General features: G+C 42.0%; 1 protein-coding gene across 1 annotated transcript; it reads left to right on the top strand.

Moving 5' to 3' along the window:
• Positions 1-1,251: 1,251 nt before the first annotated feature.
• On the top strand, positions 1,252-6,428 carry prr16 (proline rich 16; the record flags this gene model as incomplete). Its single annotated transcript, XM_080466646.1, has 2 exons — positions 1,252-1,386; positions 5,556-6,428. The coding sequence occupies 2 exons, from the start codon at positions 1,252-1,254 to the stop codon at positions 6,426-6,428; spliced, it is 1,008 nt and encodes a 335-aa protein (XP_080322772.1).
• Between the last annotated feature and the right edge of the window lie 10,678 nt (positions 6,429-17,106).

Here is a 17,106-nt window from a genome sequence, read left to right as displayed (position 1 = left end):
GTTGAGTTTGCATGTTCTCCCCTGCATGTGGGATTTCTCTGAATACCAGTGTCTCTTCCCTCCCAGATTTGAGGTTCATCGGTATGGCTCCAAGTTAGGTGTAGATGTGTGTATGTCCGATGCTCTGGCCCTGTGATGGAATTAAGACCAAAAGCAGTTGAGACATTAGTTGTAGTGTATAGATTAAAATGGGTCTGATTTCACCTCTTAATTACAAAGGAGGAAGTGGAGTAGAAATATCACGTGGCATGGTAATTATGTGGGTACATCTGGTCTCATCCATCTCTGACTTCAGATACTGAGGCTGTCATGAAATTATTGGGCGGCAATGAGTGGTAATCAAGTTATTGCGCACAACGAGCACTTCCACAAAATTCATATGCAAAGGTAAGAGAGGGAGAGAGAGAGAGAGAGAGAGAGAGAGAGAGAGAGAGAGAGAGAGAGAGAGAGAGAGAGAGAGAGAGAGAGAGAGAGAGAGAGACAGAGAGACAGACTCCTCTGCGCTCGGACGGTGGATGCTCAGACTCTCCAAGGAGGCTGCGATGGAGGCACGATGAAACCGACGAGGTGTTTTTTCGGGGAAAAGTGCCTCTGGCGTGTCGTTACCTGGCGTCCTTTGCGGGTGTACCGTCACCAGACGCGTCTTTTCGGGGGGAAGAGGAGGAGTGCGTTACCATAATATCGATGCCTGAGGATTATGGACCTTTACAATAAGGAGCGACGGCGTGACGGCGTGGATAGACGTCTGTTTCTTCCTCCTCTCCTCCTCCTTCTCCTCTTTCTTCTGCTGCTTCTCTCATATCTTCTCTATTTGCCACCGAAGTCGGGACGTTTGTCTTTACGCGTTCTCTTTTCCCCCTGAAAATGTTGAATTTAGCGCTCTGTGGACGTGAAGGATATCCGTGGCGCGTCATTTTCTGTTGTGGTTGGACATAAACGCGCAAGGTGCACAAACCTGTAGACGGGCGCCGTTTGTCCGGTCAGTATGAGACAATATTTGGACACAAGCGTTATTTTTTGTGTTACACTCTATTGCGCATGCCTGCTGGTAGGTATTGGATGGTGCCCGACGCCACTTCGCTCCGTCCTGGCCGTGATGTAGGAGCCAAAGTGCAGGGAGCGGAGGACTGACACTAATAAGAAGAAACAATAATAAAAAATAAAAAAAATGCGCTGGCAAAGTGGCGACGCGCTGCCCGCAGGATTTGACTCGAGATCCCTCATGAAATAGCTTGTGCCACAAACTAAAGAATGTCAGGGACACCAAATGCGGAGGCTGAAGGAGTAGTCTCCAAAGTGAAAGTGAAAAAGGAGATCAAGACAATCGTGGAGAATCTGGAAACCATTCTGGGGGACCTGAAGGATGTAGCCAAAGAGCTGAAAGAGGTAACACTGTGTGGAGGGAGTATAGGAGTTTACCATGTGTTCTGCTGTCCACAGGATTGTGCTGAGGAATGCTCTTTCTAAGCATTCTTGTCTGAGAGGAGATGGGATGCTGTCACCCAGCTCTCTGGGGCCTGGAAACGGCTGTGCACACACACACACACACACACATAGGAACATACACTCTCTCTCACCCCATAGTCACTCACACACGTACTGTGCTCCTCCCCCTGCCCACTAATGTATGTGATCATTATCTCCAACATGAAAGACATTTGGCACAGGAGGATGTGGGGTGTGAAATGACAGGACAGCGCCTTCACCCTGACTCACAAGCTTTGATGAAAGTGAGAAAAATTTAATCACGATTAATATTTAATGGACAAGTTGGTTCAACCAGGAAGGCGCTTTTTGCATTGCGTTTCATCATCTTAATGCTGACTGTTGTTTGCTGTGAATTATCTCCAAATAATGGAGAAGTGGTCTTTGCTTTTTGCTCTCTCAATCTCCTCTGGTATATCTCCGTTTCCTAATCTTCATCACCCCTTTGTCTCTCCTTATCATGCACCACATGGCTCTATTTATCTCAGACTCCCATCTTCATCCCTGCCTTATCTCTTGTCATCTGCGTTTGCTCTCCCAAAGCTCAAAACTCTCTGAGCAGTCTGATTGGACATTTAAATCTCAGATGCAGAGACAGGGCTGCTGATTGTAACTCGGAGGAGATCTCTTTACAAGATTTATAAGATGATATTAAATAATTGAATACCCACAAGTTATTATAATAAATGTAATCTGTCCCTCTGTAACATTTCCTTCTTTTCGTGAACAATTGTAATGTCGAATCCCACGGTACCACTCCAGTTCTGAGAACCCACAGTCTTGCCTGCCCTTATGATTACATTGCACTGCTCACCACACACCAGGCGTCCACCCTGCTGTGCCACGCTGCTCACCTTAACATGACAAGCTGTCACTCTAATAAATCTCTATTCGGTACAGCCTCTGGTTCCTACATTATGGATGGGTCGTCCACACAGCAGCTGTCTCATTTTGCTTCTATGCACAAGTTGCTTTGCTTCTTTTTTTTCTTTTTTTTTTGAACTTGAGCTAAATTAGACTTCTTTTGTGTTTTTCATCAGTTCACAATGTCTACACAGCAGCCATCAGAGATAAATGAGAACAAGATGGCATTGTAATCTGTCTATTGTGATTTCTTGTAATGTGCTCACTTTCTCTTTCTTTATCTCCTTTTCTCCCCCCCTTTCTTTCTTTCTTTCTTTTTTTTTTTTAGCTTCCAGGAAATTGTGTAGAGGATCAGTTATTCTGACACAGTACACACTAAACACATACCTTGGGGGGGTGTTACTATCAAAGCCAGTGTTTGGGGTATAATCCGTTTGAAATGCAGTTATCTGTTATAACTCACAGTCAGGGCTGGAGCCGAGTCTGGCTCTGAGGAGAGACCCTGCCCAGATGCTTGGCACAGCCGCTGAGGCTGCTTGGCCTACAGCGGGGGCTGCACACTGGGATACTGGTATTACCTCTTGCGTGTGTCCCAACAAATTATCCATTTAGAGCGTGCATGGAGGCTTCAGCTGTGTTGCCTCCTCCACTCCAGACTTCTATCTCTCTCTATTTAACTCCCGCCTTTCAGTTGCTCCTTCCCTCCTCTCCCTCTCCTCATCACTCTCTTCATTCCTCTCCCAGCTTCTACTCAAGCCACTGTTTGGACAAGCATTTTAAACCCTCAGATACTAGCAATTGTGTTTTAAAGTAGACAAGTGAGCTGGGGTGCTGTGAGATGAGCATCACTAATTCAGGGAATGAACATAGGCACTTTGTCATTGTTGTAACTATTTAATGAATCTTGCAAAAACAAAACTATGTTGCCTTTCCGTTCTGGTGAGGTTTCTGTTCTTGGTGATTTTAGCATTATTATAACCTCGGCACAATGGCGTTAGCCTTTCCCAGCTCAACTTAGACCCATTGAGAGCTGGATCCTCAATAATCAGGCAGACATTATTAAAATGCAAAACGCTATTCCAGTTCTGGCCATCAAAGCAATAACCACTCCAGCCAGGGAAGAGAACAAGGAAGGAGCCATTCTCCAGAGGGCCATTTCTGGACTAGGGATCTGAAAATGGCCAATGAACACAGACATGATATTACTGAAAATCATTTGGTAGTTCCCAACAGAGTTAAGCACTATAATTATATTCAGTCCCCGTTGCTAAAAGTTCCTCAAACATTTTTTATATCGTGTATATGTAATTTAAACCCTTCGAGCCTCGAGGTATTGTTTATGCACCATGGACAAAAAACTAAATAAACAGGATAGTGCGGGTATCTGGTGAAAGTGCAAGTTCCTGTTGTCTGTATAGAAGATGCTCTTCAGATTTTTAGATGGTAGCACAGTGTATCGCTATTGAGTTTTTCTATCAGCTGATTGTTAATCATTGATTGGTGCCGGCCAAAGGTGGGAAGTAGCAAAACGAACACAATGTCAATGTGCTCACATACAGTTTTAAAGTTTCGACTGTATATTGTATTGTGAAACAAGTATCTGGATTTTTGAAACTTTAAATCAGTGGAACAATACCACTCAAAAAATTATCAGGGTTTTTTTTGTTAAAGAGACTGAAACAAAAAACAATCTTTATTTAAAGGGAACTGCTTGACCAACACTCACAAAAGTTGGCATGGCAACGGACATGAACAAGCAAAGTAACACCTAATCGCAGAACAAAAAAGTCTTAACTAAAACAACGGATATACAAGCCGGCACTGTAAGGAAACGTTGAAGTCAAACTGAGAGCCACAAAGACAGATACACAGGTGTCACATAAAGGATGTAATGAATCAATAAAGTACGTAGTACAAGCCCACAAACACACTTATGTGAAACAAGAAGATCAGATAGATCCAGATTAGGAAGATGAATGGATGAAATAAGATTAAAGTTCACTAAACACTGCAATCAAGCTGGGAATAGTGACTTCTGGGAAAACAAAACGTTGGACTAAACACCGAGGCTGTGACATTTCTGTCGGGTGCCCATCACAAGCAAATAAAGAAAAAAGACTGAACAGACAACAGAATAAAGTTTGACCACAAAGCAAATATGACTTAAATGCAATATGTGTGAAACAGAAAATGAGCAACATTCAAGGTATAATGGACAGCTTTTATTTTTATAAAATCCGAATCTGTTCTTGTTCATTTTTATTCCAGTGAAGAGAGTTTTTGATGTTGACCAGGTCATTGTTGTCCATGTATCCGGACTCAAGTGAAGAACATCTCAATCTGTGTCTCCTCCTGGGAGAAGTGTATGTATCATTCAACATTTCCCACCACAGGTTTTTGTTTTGCAGTTATCTGTGCATATCTGTACACTGAGAATGTGTTTTATCAATTTAGATTATTGCGAGTCAAACCAAAGTCAAACCCACAAACCAAATATCCGGGAAAACAAATTTCCTTTTTGAGAACAAATAAGGTATCTCTGGATCTAAGTGTGTAGTATAAATACATCGGTAATAATAAAACCTTATTTGTACTGTGGAAAAATATCATTTTTCTTTTTTATTATCTTTTTTTTCCCTTCAAAATCTTGTTCTACAGTGTAAACTTTTCATTTCATTTCCTTATTTGGATACATTATTATACAAATTTCACATTAAAGGAGCCCAATAGTCTGCTTTTTTAATACTTGTAATCTTTTTTTCCCCTCTGTCTTTATCTTTTGCTCTCTTTTTTCTTTCCTAACGTTGGATTTATATTCTAAATGAGATTCTTGCTTTACAGGACATGTTTGGCACTATTAATTCTCTGAGTTTTACTGGTGCATTAGCTTGTTTTCGTACATCACTTTGGTCAGAATGTGGATGGTCCATGGCTAACCTCATAAATTGTAGTGATATTCATTCTCTCCACAGTACGGATGCAATCTTTGTGATATCCTAATCCATATCAAATCTACTAAATCTGAAATGCAGTGTCCTCATAAAGGTTTCCCTATAGATATCATAAGACCAGCCCCTTTGACTGAAACGCTTTTAACCTTTCGCTTCTTGTCCTTTTCCTTTCCAAGACTTCTTACTCTTGTGCCACATTTATTTATTATCCCTGTCCCCAGCTGCCACAGTGACACTTTGTCTTCTTGTCACCAGGTTGTTCATGATATTGACACCCTGACCTGCGATCTGCAGCTGGAGGAAGACGGAATGACGGACAGCTCCAAGACGGACACACTCAACTCCAGCTCCAGCTCCACCACCACCACAACCACTGCTTCCAGCCTGGAGAAAATGAAGCTCTTCCCTGATGACTGCATCTTCAAAACACCTGCGCCCCTCACCCCGGTTCCCGTCAATCCGTCTACAGTCCTAACTGTGCTCAAGAAAGCCCACCCGCCCCTGCCGCCACCGAGACTTACCCCTCTGAGAGCCGAGGATCACAACATGAAGAATCTGCCTCATCCGACGTTAGTGTTATCAGGGAATATATCCAAGGCTAACGGGTCTCTATTAAGGAATGGTGGTATTTTCCCACTCAAACAAAACAGGGATTTATTCTCTTGTACACCGTGCTTCATTTCTAATGATAGCGGGATCCCTGAGACAGGTCTTGTTCCAACATTGCCCAGGCCTATGCCTCTCCTCCGCCATGAAAAGAACAAATGCCCCAAGGCCCCCGGCAGGGAGCCTCGCGAGCGTGTCCGTTTCAGCGAAAAGGTCCAGTACCACGGCTACTGCCCGGACTGTGACCTCCAATATGATGTGGACGAAACAGAACTGCATTTACAGGCTGAGCTGAACGACCTGAGGCTCAGCCCGGTGCACTGCTGCTCTTCCTCCTCCCCTCCTCCTCCTCCTCCTCCTCATGTTTTCTCTCATGAACTAATGTTGGAAAACGGCGGCCTCTCAGTCAGCCACAGTTTCCCACCGACAACACACACTTCTCCACCTTGCGTGCCTCCTCACACACCTTCCCTCAAGCCCCAGAAAACAATCTTACGCAAATCGACCACCACCACAGTTTGACACAGAACCCCAATGTTCTTTCTAACATAACCATTTTGAATCATTCATAATGTTTTCTACTTTAGGAGCGCTTTCTGCTCCAGTCGAACTTTGGATTATCCAAACACAGGGAGGACGGGCTGGGGAATGAGAAACAATAAAGATGGATAAAGTGCGGGAAATAGAGAGAAAGGCACCGCCGTGGGCACCGGGACACGTGCACAGATGAAGAAGAACCGGTGAGTGTTTGTGCAACTATGAGCGTGTTTGTCAGGAAGACAAAGGAAGGAAAACAGAGAGCAATTGCATGTGTGCACTGATGCATATCTGTGAGTTTGTCTGGCTACAAGTCTATTTGTTTATGTATATTCATGTGTGTACATGGGAAGATGATTGTGTGCAGTTTGTGCCGCGTCGGACTGAGAAATACACAAGAAGTCATTTCCCCAAAAAAATGGCTGACAACACCAAAACTGAATTGTGTACTTTGAGAAGCTGCTGGTACTAATGAGCCTCAGATTTATTTATTTTTTTATTCAGTGAGAAGCTCTGATTAATTCATGAAACACGAATCTCTGCTTGCCTCAGATTTCATCCAAAGCCCCTAAAGATCTTCCCATGCTCTTGACACCTACACAAACGCAAATAACTGTATGGGAATGATCCTGTTATGGCGTATACTAATACATCAAGATCACTGCAGACAGGTGGTGAGAGCCATACCTCTGTGCATACCTGCCTAGAAAAACAATTAGGCCTGATGGATAGACAAGTGAGCTCATACTACCTCTGCCTTCACCACCTTCCAAGTGCCATTTTGCTGACGTGTCAGACTGTCAGATTGGAGGAAAGAAGAGAAAATGAGAGACGAGTTGTGGGCTGAGGAAAGGGAGAAGTGTGAGCTGCCTCCACTGCCATTTTGATTTGTGTCAGCGGGTGTCTTTACAGCGAAATTCTAATTGAAAAATGCTGTACTTCACTTTCTTATATAATCCATGTTTAGCTATACAAGCCCGCTTTAAGTAGACATCCTCTTACCGCCCTCTGGGATATCTGCACCACTTCTATATGATTACTACGACACTAAATGGACAACAGGCTGATTAATTCAGCTCTTGGGTTGAGTGAATCAGGCACAATAAATGCTAAGCTTTATTTCCTCCGGGGAATATAAATTAGACATTATATGGTATCATATGATCCTATGTGAGCAGTTTGTCGTCTTCACTTTATTAGCTTCTCTACAGAAGCACACTTGAGTAGTTTTCATTGTATGTGCTTTAGAAATACATGCACAGGAGGCTGATCTGACATTTTATTTCATCTCAGTTGCGAGTGTCGTAAAAACACGTGCTTGTATTTGTATAGGAGTTTATAAAAGCACATGTCAGTTTGGCAGACTTGGGAAGACACCATACCCCACAGCCAGATGAGAATAATAGCACCTTCCTGCAAGCAATGCCCTTAATTAGCTGGAATAGACTACAAGAGATAACAGCTCTGCCTCGGAGAGCCTTTGCACCAACATTGGCCTTGACACAACTCTGAACTGCTTCTACACGTTTGTTTTTTTTCCGCTTTACAATAAACAGAGTGAGGGAGAGCCACGTAGACGGGAGAAAATGAAAGAAATACAACGGTAAAGGTGCGTAAAAAGAACTATTATGTGTGCTTCCGGGGCAAGATTTATTCCAAAAGCATTACATTTCATATATATGCCACTCGTAGTTTGTGGAGGGTGGAAGGGTAAGGCCAAGACGATCAGGGCATGTCGCGCCATCTAAAATTCAGACCACAGGTTTTACAATCTATCTCAACATCTGGATCAAGGGTCAGTGGATATGCAGCCATGAGAAAAACAAGAAAGAGCGAGTGAGTTGCAGATGGAGGGCACAGACATGGAATAAGAAGAGAGTGCGATAGTAAACAGGCTAACGCTGAGGTAGTGGACGCTTCTTTGTGAGACTGCATTGCGATGCTGTGTGAAAGCATTTGAAGACGCGTGTTTATCCACTTGATGATTGCTTTTAAGCGGGGGAACATTCGCTGTATTTTCAGTGGATGCCCATGAGTCTGGCAGCCGCCATCCACACACATCCATGTTGTGAGTAAAAGTGAACCGAGTGCTGAAAGTGTCAGCAATAGATGCAGTTGATCAGGGCTTTTGTTACCGTGCGACATTCACCAAAACAAAGAAAAAAACCGTACACAGCACATTCTGGCATTATACGATGAAGACAACAACTTATTAAAAGTAAAAGCATCAGCAGTTTTGGAAGACTTCAGTGAGCTCAGCCGAAGTGTTTTCTGACTTAGTTTCATAACTTTTTTAATTAAAGTCTTAAATATGTAATTTCATTCACCACCCCTCTGAAGCAAAACACCTTGCTGTGGTGTACAAGATTTACAGATCAAAATGCCATTTTTCAAATCATGACTGTTACTTTTTTTTATATAATTTATAATTTCAGCATTTGTAGACTGTGATGTAATAGAAATTACAGCTGATATTGCTCTGATACTTGATGGTCTGCCTTTCCAGACCGATATAAAATGAAAAAAACTTTCATAGTTTGTCAACATCTGGATGATTATTGCCTCCTTTTTCTTTTTTTTATTTAATCAAAGATGTCAGAGTTTACTTTGGTTAAAATGATTTCTACTAGATTGAGAATCAAATTATTCTTTAATGGTGTAACATACTTAATTGCGCTGTGCCAAAAAGTATAAAAGTTGACTCTGGTTTGTAGTGAATGTTCACCAGTGTATGTTTAAAAGCAAAAAATAAGTAATATGAAAGTCAAATAGTGGTGCACATTGGTCAGTTTTTAGGTTGGAATTGATCAGTATCTTTATTTAAGTCTGATAGGGTTAGGGTTGAATCATAGCTACTGTATATAAAAGCTAGTAACAGTCAACTCAGGGAACAGGACAGAGGCAGTAATGTGTAACTTTAAAAAGTATTATTCCAAACATGGGTGTTGACACATTGCTTATCTTGCAACTCATTTTAAATTCCTGGAGTTTGCATTTCTTGTCAGGGGTTTCTCTTACCATGTAGAAGCACCCTGAGATGACTGTGTGGTGAAATTACGCTGAGCCACACCTCACAGTTTGCTGACCGGCTCCTGCCGCAGACACTTTTCAATTTGCTGTTTTGTACATTATCAGGCTGTTGTTGTAACACAAGCCGCAGCTCCTCTGACCACTGGTGTAGGAGTTTTTCACTGTTCTTGTGAAGGCTATCTGAGCTTCAGTGCTCCAGGCCCAAGATGAGGTTGTAATGGGCAGGGAGGAGGTGGATCTTCACCGCCTCCATCGTGAGTCAGGACTGAGTCAACCACACTGACCTACTCCCTACAGCACACAGATCTAGCCCATACAGCATCTCTCTCTCTCTCTCTCTCTCTCTCGCTCTCTCTCTCTCTCTCTCTCTCTCTCTCTCTCGCTCTCGTCATGTCTTTGCTCCTTTTCCCTTTGGATGATGCTTCCCTCCCACTCACCAGCATCTGTATGCATAACAATCTCTTCATGCACATGCACCTCTGTGTCCATGTGGGTGAAGCAGCTATTATTAAAACATATCTGAAACACTGCACAGAAAACACCTTTGGCATCATGCCCCTGTGCATGCTTAATGAGTAAGTTTACTGTTTTTTCTTTTTTCTTTTACGAGCTGTAAAACTTCTGCATCCCCCACTTTGTACCTTTGAATTACAAATGACCTTCCGTGGATGAGAATATTCATTACATCCACTGAAAAGATTCTCCCTGCTCTTTTAGTTTTACCTTGTGTGCTGCGGATTAAAAGCACCACGCTGCGCTCGCGTCACCTGGGCGACATCAAATTTGATCAGGAAAACAACTAAACCCGCTGCTTTCATAATTCCTTCAAAATCTGCTGCATGTGAAAGCCTGATTGAAGCCGTTACAGCACATTTGAGAATGTAAACATGTTACCTGCGACACAATAGTAATACGTGCGCTTTCAGCACCTCCACTGACTGCACTGTCTCAATCCCATTTTCCAACCTGGCAAGCGCACGGCGCGCGATAAAACTGGATAAATGTGTCAGAGTGAGACACACATTTTGTCAGTGAATATTAATTAGCTGTTGTTTCTTTGTCTGATTGTTGGTGGTGATAGTCTGCCAAGAGCCACAGTTGTCTGTTTGCTCATCCCCATTCTGCGTGCGTCGTTTGCTTTGATTTCTGTTTTCCTCAATCAGATAGTTACATTGTGTTGTGATCAGTCAGAACGGCATGTCACAGGGAAACGCATTACACAAAATGAAACGCCATCGTTTTTTAAACTTGCGTGCCAGACGCCTCACATCTGTAATGGAGACACTGTAGGTAGGGTTCACTGGAATACAAAGCAGATATGACCTACATTGGCAAACACCAGCTCGCTTACCGAGGTAAATCTGGTGCACATTCTCCATGAATGCTGGCTCGTCGTGGCGCTTGTTTATCAGTGACTCAGACAAAGTCATGATGTGGGAAAGCGAGTGGGCACGCGCGCGTGCATCGCACACTCACATTTGAGCAATAAAAAGAGACATGTGCCCGTGTTTAAAGGTATATGAAAGAACAAAAAGATACTCATGGGTACATGCAGCCATGTGTGGAGGAATGAGTCAAAGGGCATGAAATGGCTCAGTGCAACTCAGAAAGCTTTGGTGGTGAAGCAAACTTAATCTCAGGATTTCATGCTCCTTTGGAGATTGTTAAAAGTTAGAGGCATCAGCTGCACCTTACTTAGGGAAGGTAAACAATATCTCAACAACAGCATCAAATCTCTAAGAGGCCCAGATGGGGTCCTCTGCTCATTGAACCGCTGCAGAAGTGAATAGACCACCAAAAAAAAAAAGGCAGCTATTTAAGAAGCTGTGCAAGGGTAGGCAATTGTGTTTTCGCAAAAAGGTTTTTAATCCTCGGAGGAAAGTGTGACAGACGGTTCAGTCCTATTAACTTTGATGACTTGTGTATGTGTTGCTGGGTGCTTGTGTCTGGGCAATGATACCTTGGCATATTTTCATTTTGCTCGATGAAAAGCTATTGTTGGTGCTGTGACTGCACTGTCAAGTGGCTCTCCTCTGTGCAGTTAGATATTCACGCTAATGTGTTTCCTCTTTCTCCTCTGCAGGGCCCATTGAGATACTCGAGCTACGAGTGGAATGGTTGCTCGCTTCACACAGTCACCGACCCTGGTTGATCGGGGAGGGAGGAGACCGAGCAAGAGGCCAAGCACCAAACCTTGTTTTATATAAAGGGTTAATGGCTCTCAATCAACAACGTCCAATTCAGTCTGTGGACGTTTGAGTGCTAAACAACCTCCAGTCCAAGCTGTGTTACTGTGGGAGAGGAGAGGCAGGGTGGGCACTCACTGTGTGTAGATGAGTTTATGGCTGTGGATTGGATATTTTTGTCGACATAAAAGGTTAAATCACGGCGTAGAACACAGCTGAAACCCTGTCATCATCGTCAAAAGTGTAGCGGTGGGGTCAGATGAAGCCGTACAAGATGGGGTGAAATGATGTCAGCCAGTATTTGATTGATGTCTACACAGACTTTTGCTGTGTGCATACTCAGATGGAAATCAATAGCTCCACTCAACCGATGAAATTTGCCTTTTAAGAATTGTAATTGTTTGTGTCTGGAGAGCCCAACAGGTCCGCCTGCTCTGCTGGACAGCAGATAAGGAGAAAATTACATCATGTCAGTATGTGCCGCATGGCACCGCCACAGTGTACTTTTGGGAAGACTCACGCTCTGAAGTGAATGATGATGTGGTCACTGATCTGTGTCCAGACATTATGTTCCTTGTGCATCTAAAATGTGTTTGCTCAACTGGTGCCATGCAGGCTGCATTTTCTTCCTTTTTTTCACAGTTGCGTTCAGAGATGAAATACAGTGTGGCAGAGTTAAAGCTTTAAAGGTTAATCAAAGAAGTAATAATTTGCATCAAATTTTCTTTGTATACAAGAAAAAATACATGTACATGTTTGATATCAATATATTTCAGGCATTTTTCTACAGAGACTTTAACATTTAAAGAGATGATATTTTTGATATTGCGTTGGATGACTGAGAGGTACTTTGACGAAAGCTGACATTCCCTCGAGGTACACGTTTTTTTCAGAGCAGTGCAGAGCAGGAGGAGTTCATTATATATACAGGACAGTGTTTGTACGGATGAAAAACGTCAGAACTATTACCACAAGAAACTTTCCGGAATGAGCCGCATTGTGTGACAGAAAATATCAGGAGGTGGAACACGAACAGTGGCGCAAACCAAAAACCTCGTTGTGCTTTATCAGGTGAGAGGCACGGGGCTGAATTAATGCATGACTGACTCTTCACATTGTCCTGCCATCACTGTGTTTTTCTATGCATTCCTGTGGAGAGGCTGTCTGTTGGTGGCGCCAACATACAGGGTGTTCTGCTCTCCATCCTGCAGAGTTTATAAATTTTCTCCCGTATTTTCTCATATGATGTCCATCAGGTTAATCCTGTCGTCACTGTAAAGCCTGACGGACTCCCACGTTGCTTTTGTCAGTGACTCAGTAGGGATTAACTACCTGTACCATTAACGTACATTTACTGATGGTGTGTTTATGCATCTGGGACCTTGGAAAGTTTCCAGTTGGGGAAGTCCCATTTCCAAATTTGGGAGGTTTCACGCGACAGCTAACAAGGTGCCCCATAAAGAAATCTGCAGTAAGTTAACCAAACAACATTATCATCACCAATATAAGCCAAAACATGGACTTTGACACAATGAATGCTTATAATATCAATATTACATATAAACCTTGCTTTTGTGATAGACCTGCTATAGACATATAGAAATACTGCCATTTTGTAGTAGGTAGATAGTTACATCTGCCTAAAGATATCTGGCCGTTTTCACCATAATATAGATGAGATTTATAAATTACACAGTGCATCATTAGCGGGTGCTCATTTCTTGTGCTGAAGCACAAATGCTGTTGTGTTGAGAGTTCGTCACATTAACTTTAATGACTGAAACTTTCTACCTTCGGAGCGGAAGATTTTCAGTTGTGGCAGCATTCAGCTGCACGTTTTCCAAAGAGAAGTGGGACTTTTCCAAATGAACGCACCATTAGCGGTTATGAAAGATCTGATCTGGACAAATGTATACAGAAACAACGAGAATAAGGGAGAGGATACACTACTATTGCTATGTGAACAGATATTCTTCGGCCATTCTGGAGATAAGGGTTTGAAAAATGTTTAATGTTTAAACATTTGACGTCTCATTTCTTTCGAATTGAAGGCATCGCTCCTGGAAACGTCACCTCTTCGTTCTCAGTGGACACAAAGACTGAATTCATGACTAAACTCTGGATCAACAAAAAATAAAAAATAAACGATATACAGATGATTGGAATGTGTCAAAAAGCTGTTGATGTGTTTCCAAAAGCTGTTCAGAATTAACATGTGAGAAGTAAACACTTTGCACTTAGTGTCAATGTGCATTTGTGTGTGCGTGGAGTGTGTGTGTGTGTGTGTGTGTGTGCTTGTGTACTTCAGCCTGAACAATAGTTTCAGTGCTGACTTCATGCCTGTATTTATTCTTTATTATAAACGTCCTTTGCCGATTAATCTTTCATAATATCAAGACTGTGTGAACTGGAAGTCATGGGGGAAATTAAATTGACATCGACAGTATCACACTTAACACCAAAAAGCAGCACGGGCAACCATTTCAGAAAGGAAAACCACATTAAATGGCATCAGCAGCTGCATCAGTTAATTGAAGATTAGTGTGATGAGATAGCAGGGCGGCGCTGCTAAAGGCCATCAGCTGTCTCCAAAAGATATTCTAATGAATTCATGGTGGCTTGTCATGGCCATACATGCTGTAGCACGGGCCACAGCCAGAAGCTCAGCTCTATAAAAAATGAAAGGACAGGGTCACAGGAGAGGGGCAGCGGTGGCCTAAAGGACAAAGCATCTCAGGAAGGTCTCTCAAAAGAATATGCTGAGAAAATGTGTAAAGTAAAAAAAAAAAATTTAAAAAAAAAACCTGGGGAACTCCATAAAGTACACAGCTCTAAAGAGACCCAAGCAAATATTTATAGAAATATATAAATAAAAAACAAGCTGCTCATGAAGATAAAATGTCTTTAATTGAGGGATTTTTAAATGTAATTTCAGTGAATTTAGAAAATCACCCAGGAGAAATTAAACAATTTAACTGGTAACCTTAAGAATGGATTAATAAAATATAATGTATTCAATGTTCCAACAGGCCCATAATAATCTGAATCTCTTTCTGCTCACAAAACAGATTTTATGTGTGCATGTGTGAGTCCGGGGTCGGGCTTAGGGGCTTTTCTCTGTTCGGGTTGCATGTTTTCCCTGTGCAATGTGGGTTTTCTCAGGGGAAACTGCTCTCCTCCTGTAGTACAAAGACACAAATCTGAGGCCCTCTGATGTCTCTAATTTGCTCCTACATGTGAATGTGAATGTGTGTGACTGTTTGTCTTCCCCTGTTTGCCTAATAACTTGTACAGGATGTACCCTGCCTTCACTCATAATCAGTTGGGATTGGCTCCAGTGCCCCGTGGCACTAAGTTGAATAAAGTCATTCAAAGATGGATGGATGGAAATGGCCTTTCCCGAGGCAGCTATAATGTTTTAATGCAGCTTACATATTACCTAAGTAACTGCTTGATCTGTGAGAAAAACACAAGACAGTGTAGCACGGTCGCAAAAGAAACCACTTCTGAAAGAAAGCCAAAGTTTTAGGATCTGGAACAGAAAACATGATGCACTTTTCACTTCGAATGATTTGGAAAAAAATGTATTTGTTATCTGGACTTTGCCTCTGTCATTCACGTTAAATATCTGCATGAAATCTCCACTGAGGCATGTTGTACTTTCACTTCTAAAAACTATCTGGAGTTAATATCACGCAGGAATCAAATGTCAAAAAATGTTTAATGTATTGGTCCATGAAACAATGAAATCATTAATAATGGATGGCGACTGTCAAAAAGAAGCAACTAAGATAGCAGTTGTCACAATATTATAATACAGATCTGTCTTTTTCTGCCCGTATGCCAATATTTTCAAACTCTTTTGGCAGATTGCTGATGCTAGCGCCAACCTAAGCACGATATACTTTCCAATCTAATTACAGAGAACCTGAAGTCTGGCCGACAGTGAATTAAGATATTATTATAGTTTCTCTTGAGGTGACAGTCTGATGGCACATGATGAAATTAAATACAGCTTCTTTCCAAATACATACATTAACTGTAAGAAGAAAGGAGACTTCCACTTCATCACACTTTTGAGTTTAAAAGGTTGTATTCTGTGTTATGTTGTTTCCTAATCCAATGTAGGGTTGTGTTGGGCTGGAGCCAATCACAGCGGAATATGGCCAAAGGCCAGACACATCATAGACAGGTCAGCAGTCTTTCACAGGACAACAACAGAGAGAGACAGACCATCACATCTACAGTTAATTAAGACCCATCAGTTAATCTCAAACTCATGTTTTTTGGACTCTGGTTGGAAACTGGAGAATAGCTGGAGAAATCTCACACACATACACAGGAAGAACATGCAAGCTCCACACAGAAAGGCCCTGGAGCCCAACCCCGACCTCTCTGAGAAGCGTAAGTGCTAACCATTACACCACTGTACTACCAAAGGTAAACTATAACTATTTCTCATTATCCATGTCTGATGACACAAGTTTTGTGTGTAAAATGTTGTTCCCTGCAACTGGAGCTGTCACATGTCAATTTGTGGATTCAAAGCATTAATATGTTTGACTGATATGTTGTTGATGTTACCACAGTAATTGCATTGCAATTAACAGCCCTTTAGTAAAATGGTGAATTCTTGGAAATACAGTGAAATACCCACAATTTAAGAGATTTTCCTTATCGGCTCATCTGATGGTTAAAAAATACTCAATGGGGTCACAAATTATAATTGTACTGACATGTTTATAGCCTAATGAGTTAATGAAATGGTTCTGGTCAACAAGAATGACAATAATGTGCAGACATAATCAAATAAATCTATTGTTTATTTTGTCTGGTTGATGAAATTTCATCATTAAACTTTTACAGTTTTACAATATAGATTTAAAGGGTGCTTCTCAAAGTGTGTGTGTGTGTGTGGGGGTGGGGGGGGTCTATAGGTGGTGCAAATATGCTGATAAAAAGTTGGAATAATTTTATTAAAACAGATATGTTCATTCCTTCGTTTGTTCGAAATCAAATTGATTGATCTGAAGTAATAAAACACACTAGCAGATTATATAGAAACCGGCTGTCATATTAATATTCGATATTGATATAATATCATAATTGTATAATAATAATAGTCATTTGCATTGAATACGCAATTACCATCAAATTGAGAGTTGGATGAACCTCCTACCACAAATGTGTGAACCCCAGGATTAATTTGAGAACTCCGGGGTTAACACTTGGGGAACCCGAGTTTAATTTACCGGTACATTGATTCTGGTCACGGTCCATCCGTGCAGGTGCTGCAGTGGCACCGGGAGTCAGACAGACTCTCTTTTTCCAAGGGCACGGACGAGGTTCGCGTGTTTTGCATCTCCGCGTATCCCGATAGCTCACGTTAAAGTTGCACGGATAACACCGCCCTCCCGAGCCGCTCGCGTAAATCACAACGTGCCTCC

The sequence above is a fragment of the Lipophrys pholis genome (assembly GCF_963383615.2).
Source record: "Lipophrys pholis genome assembly, chromosome: 7".
Taxonomy (NCBI): Eukaryota; Metazoa; Chordata; class Actinopteri; order Blenniiformes; family Blenniidae; genus Lipophrys; species Lipophrys pholis.
The sequence above is the reverse complement of the archived record's forward strand: the minus strand, read 5'-3'. Positions and strand labels throughout refer to the sequence as shown.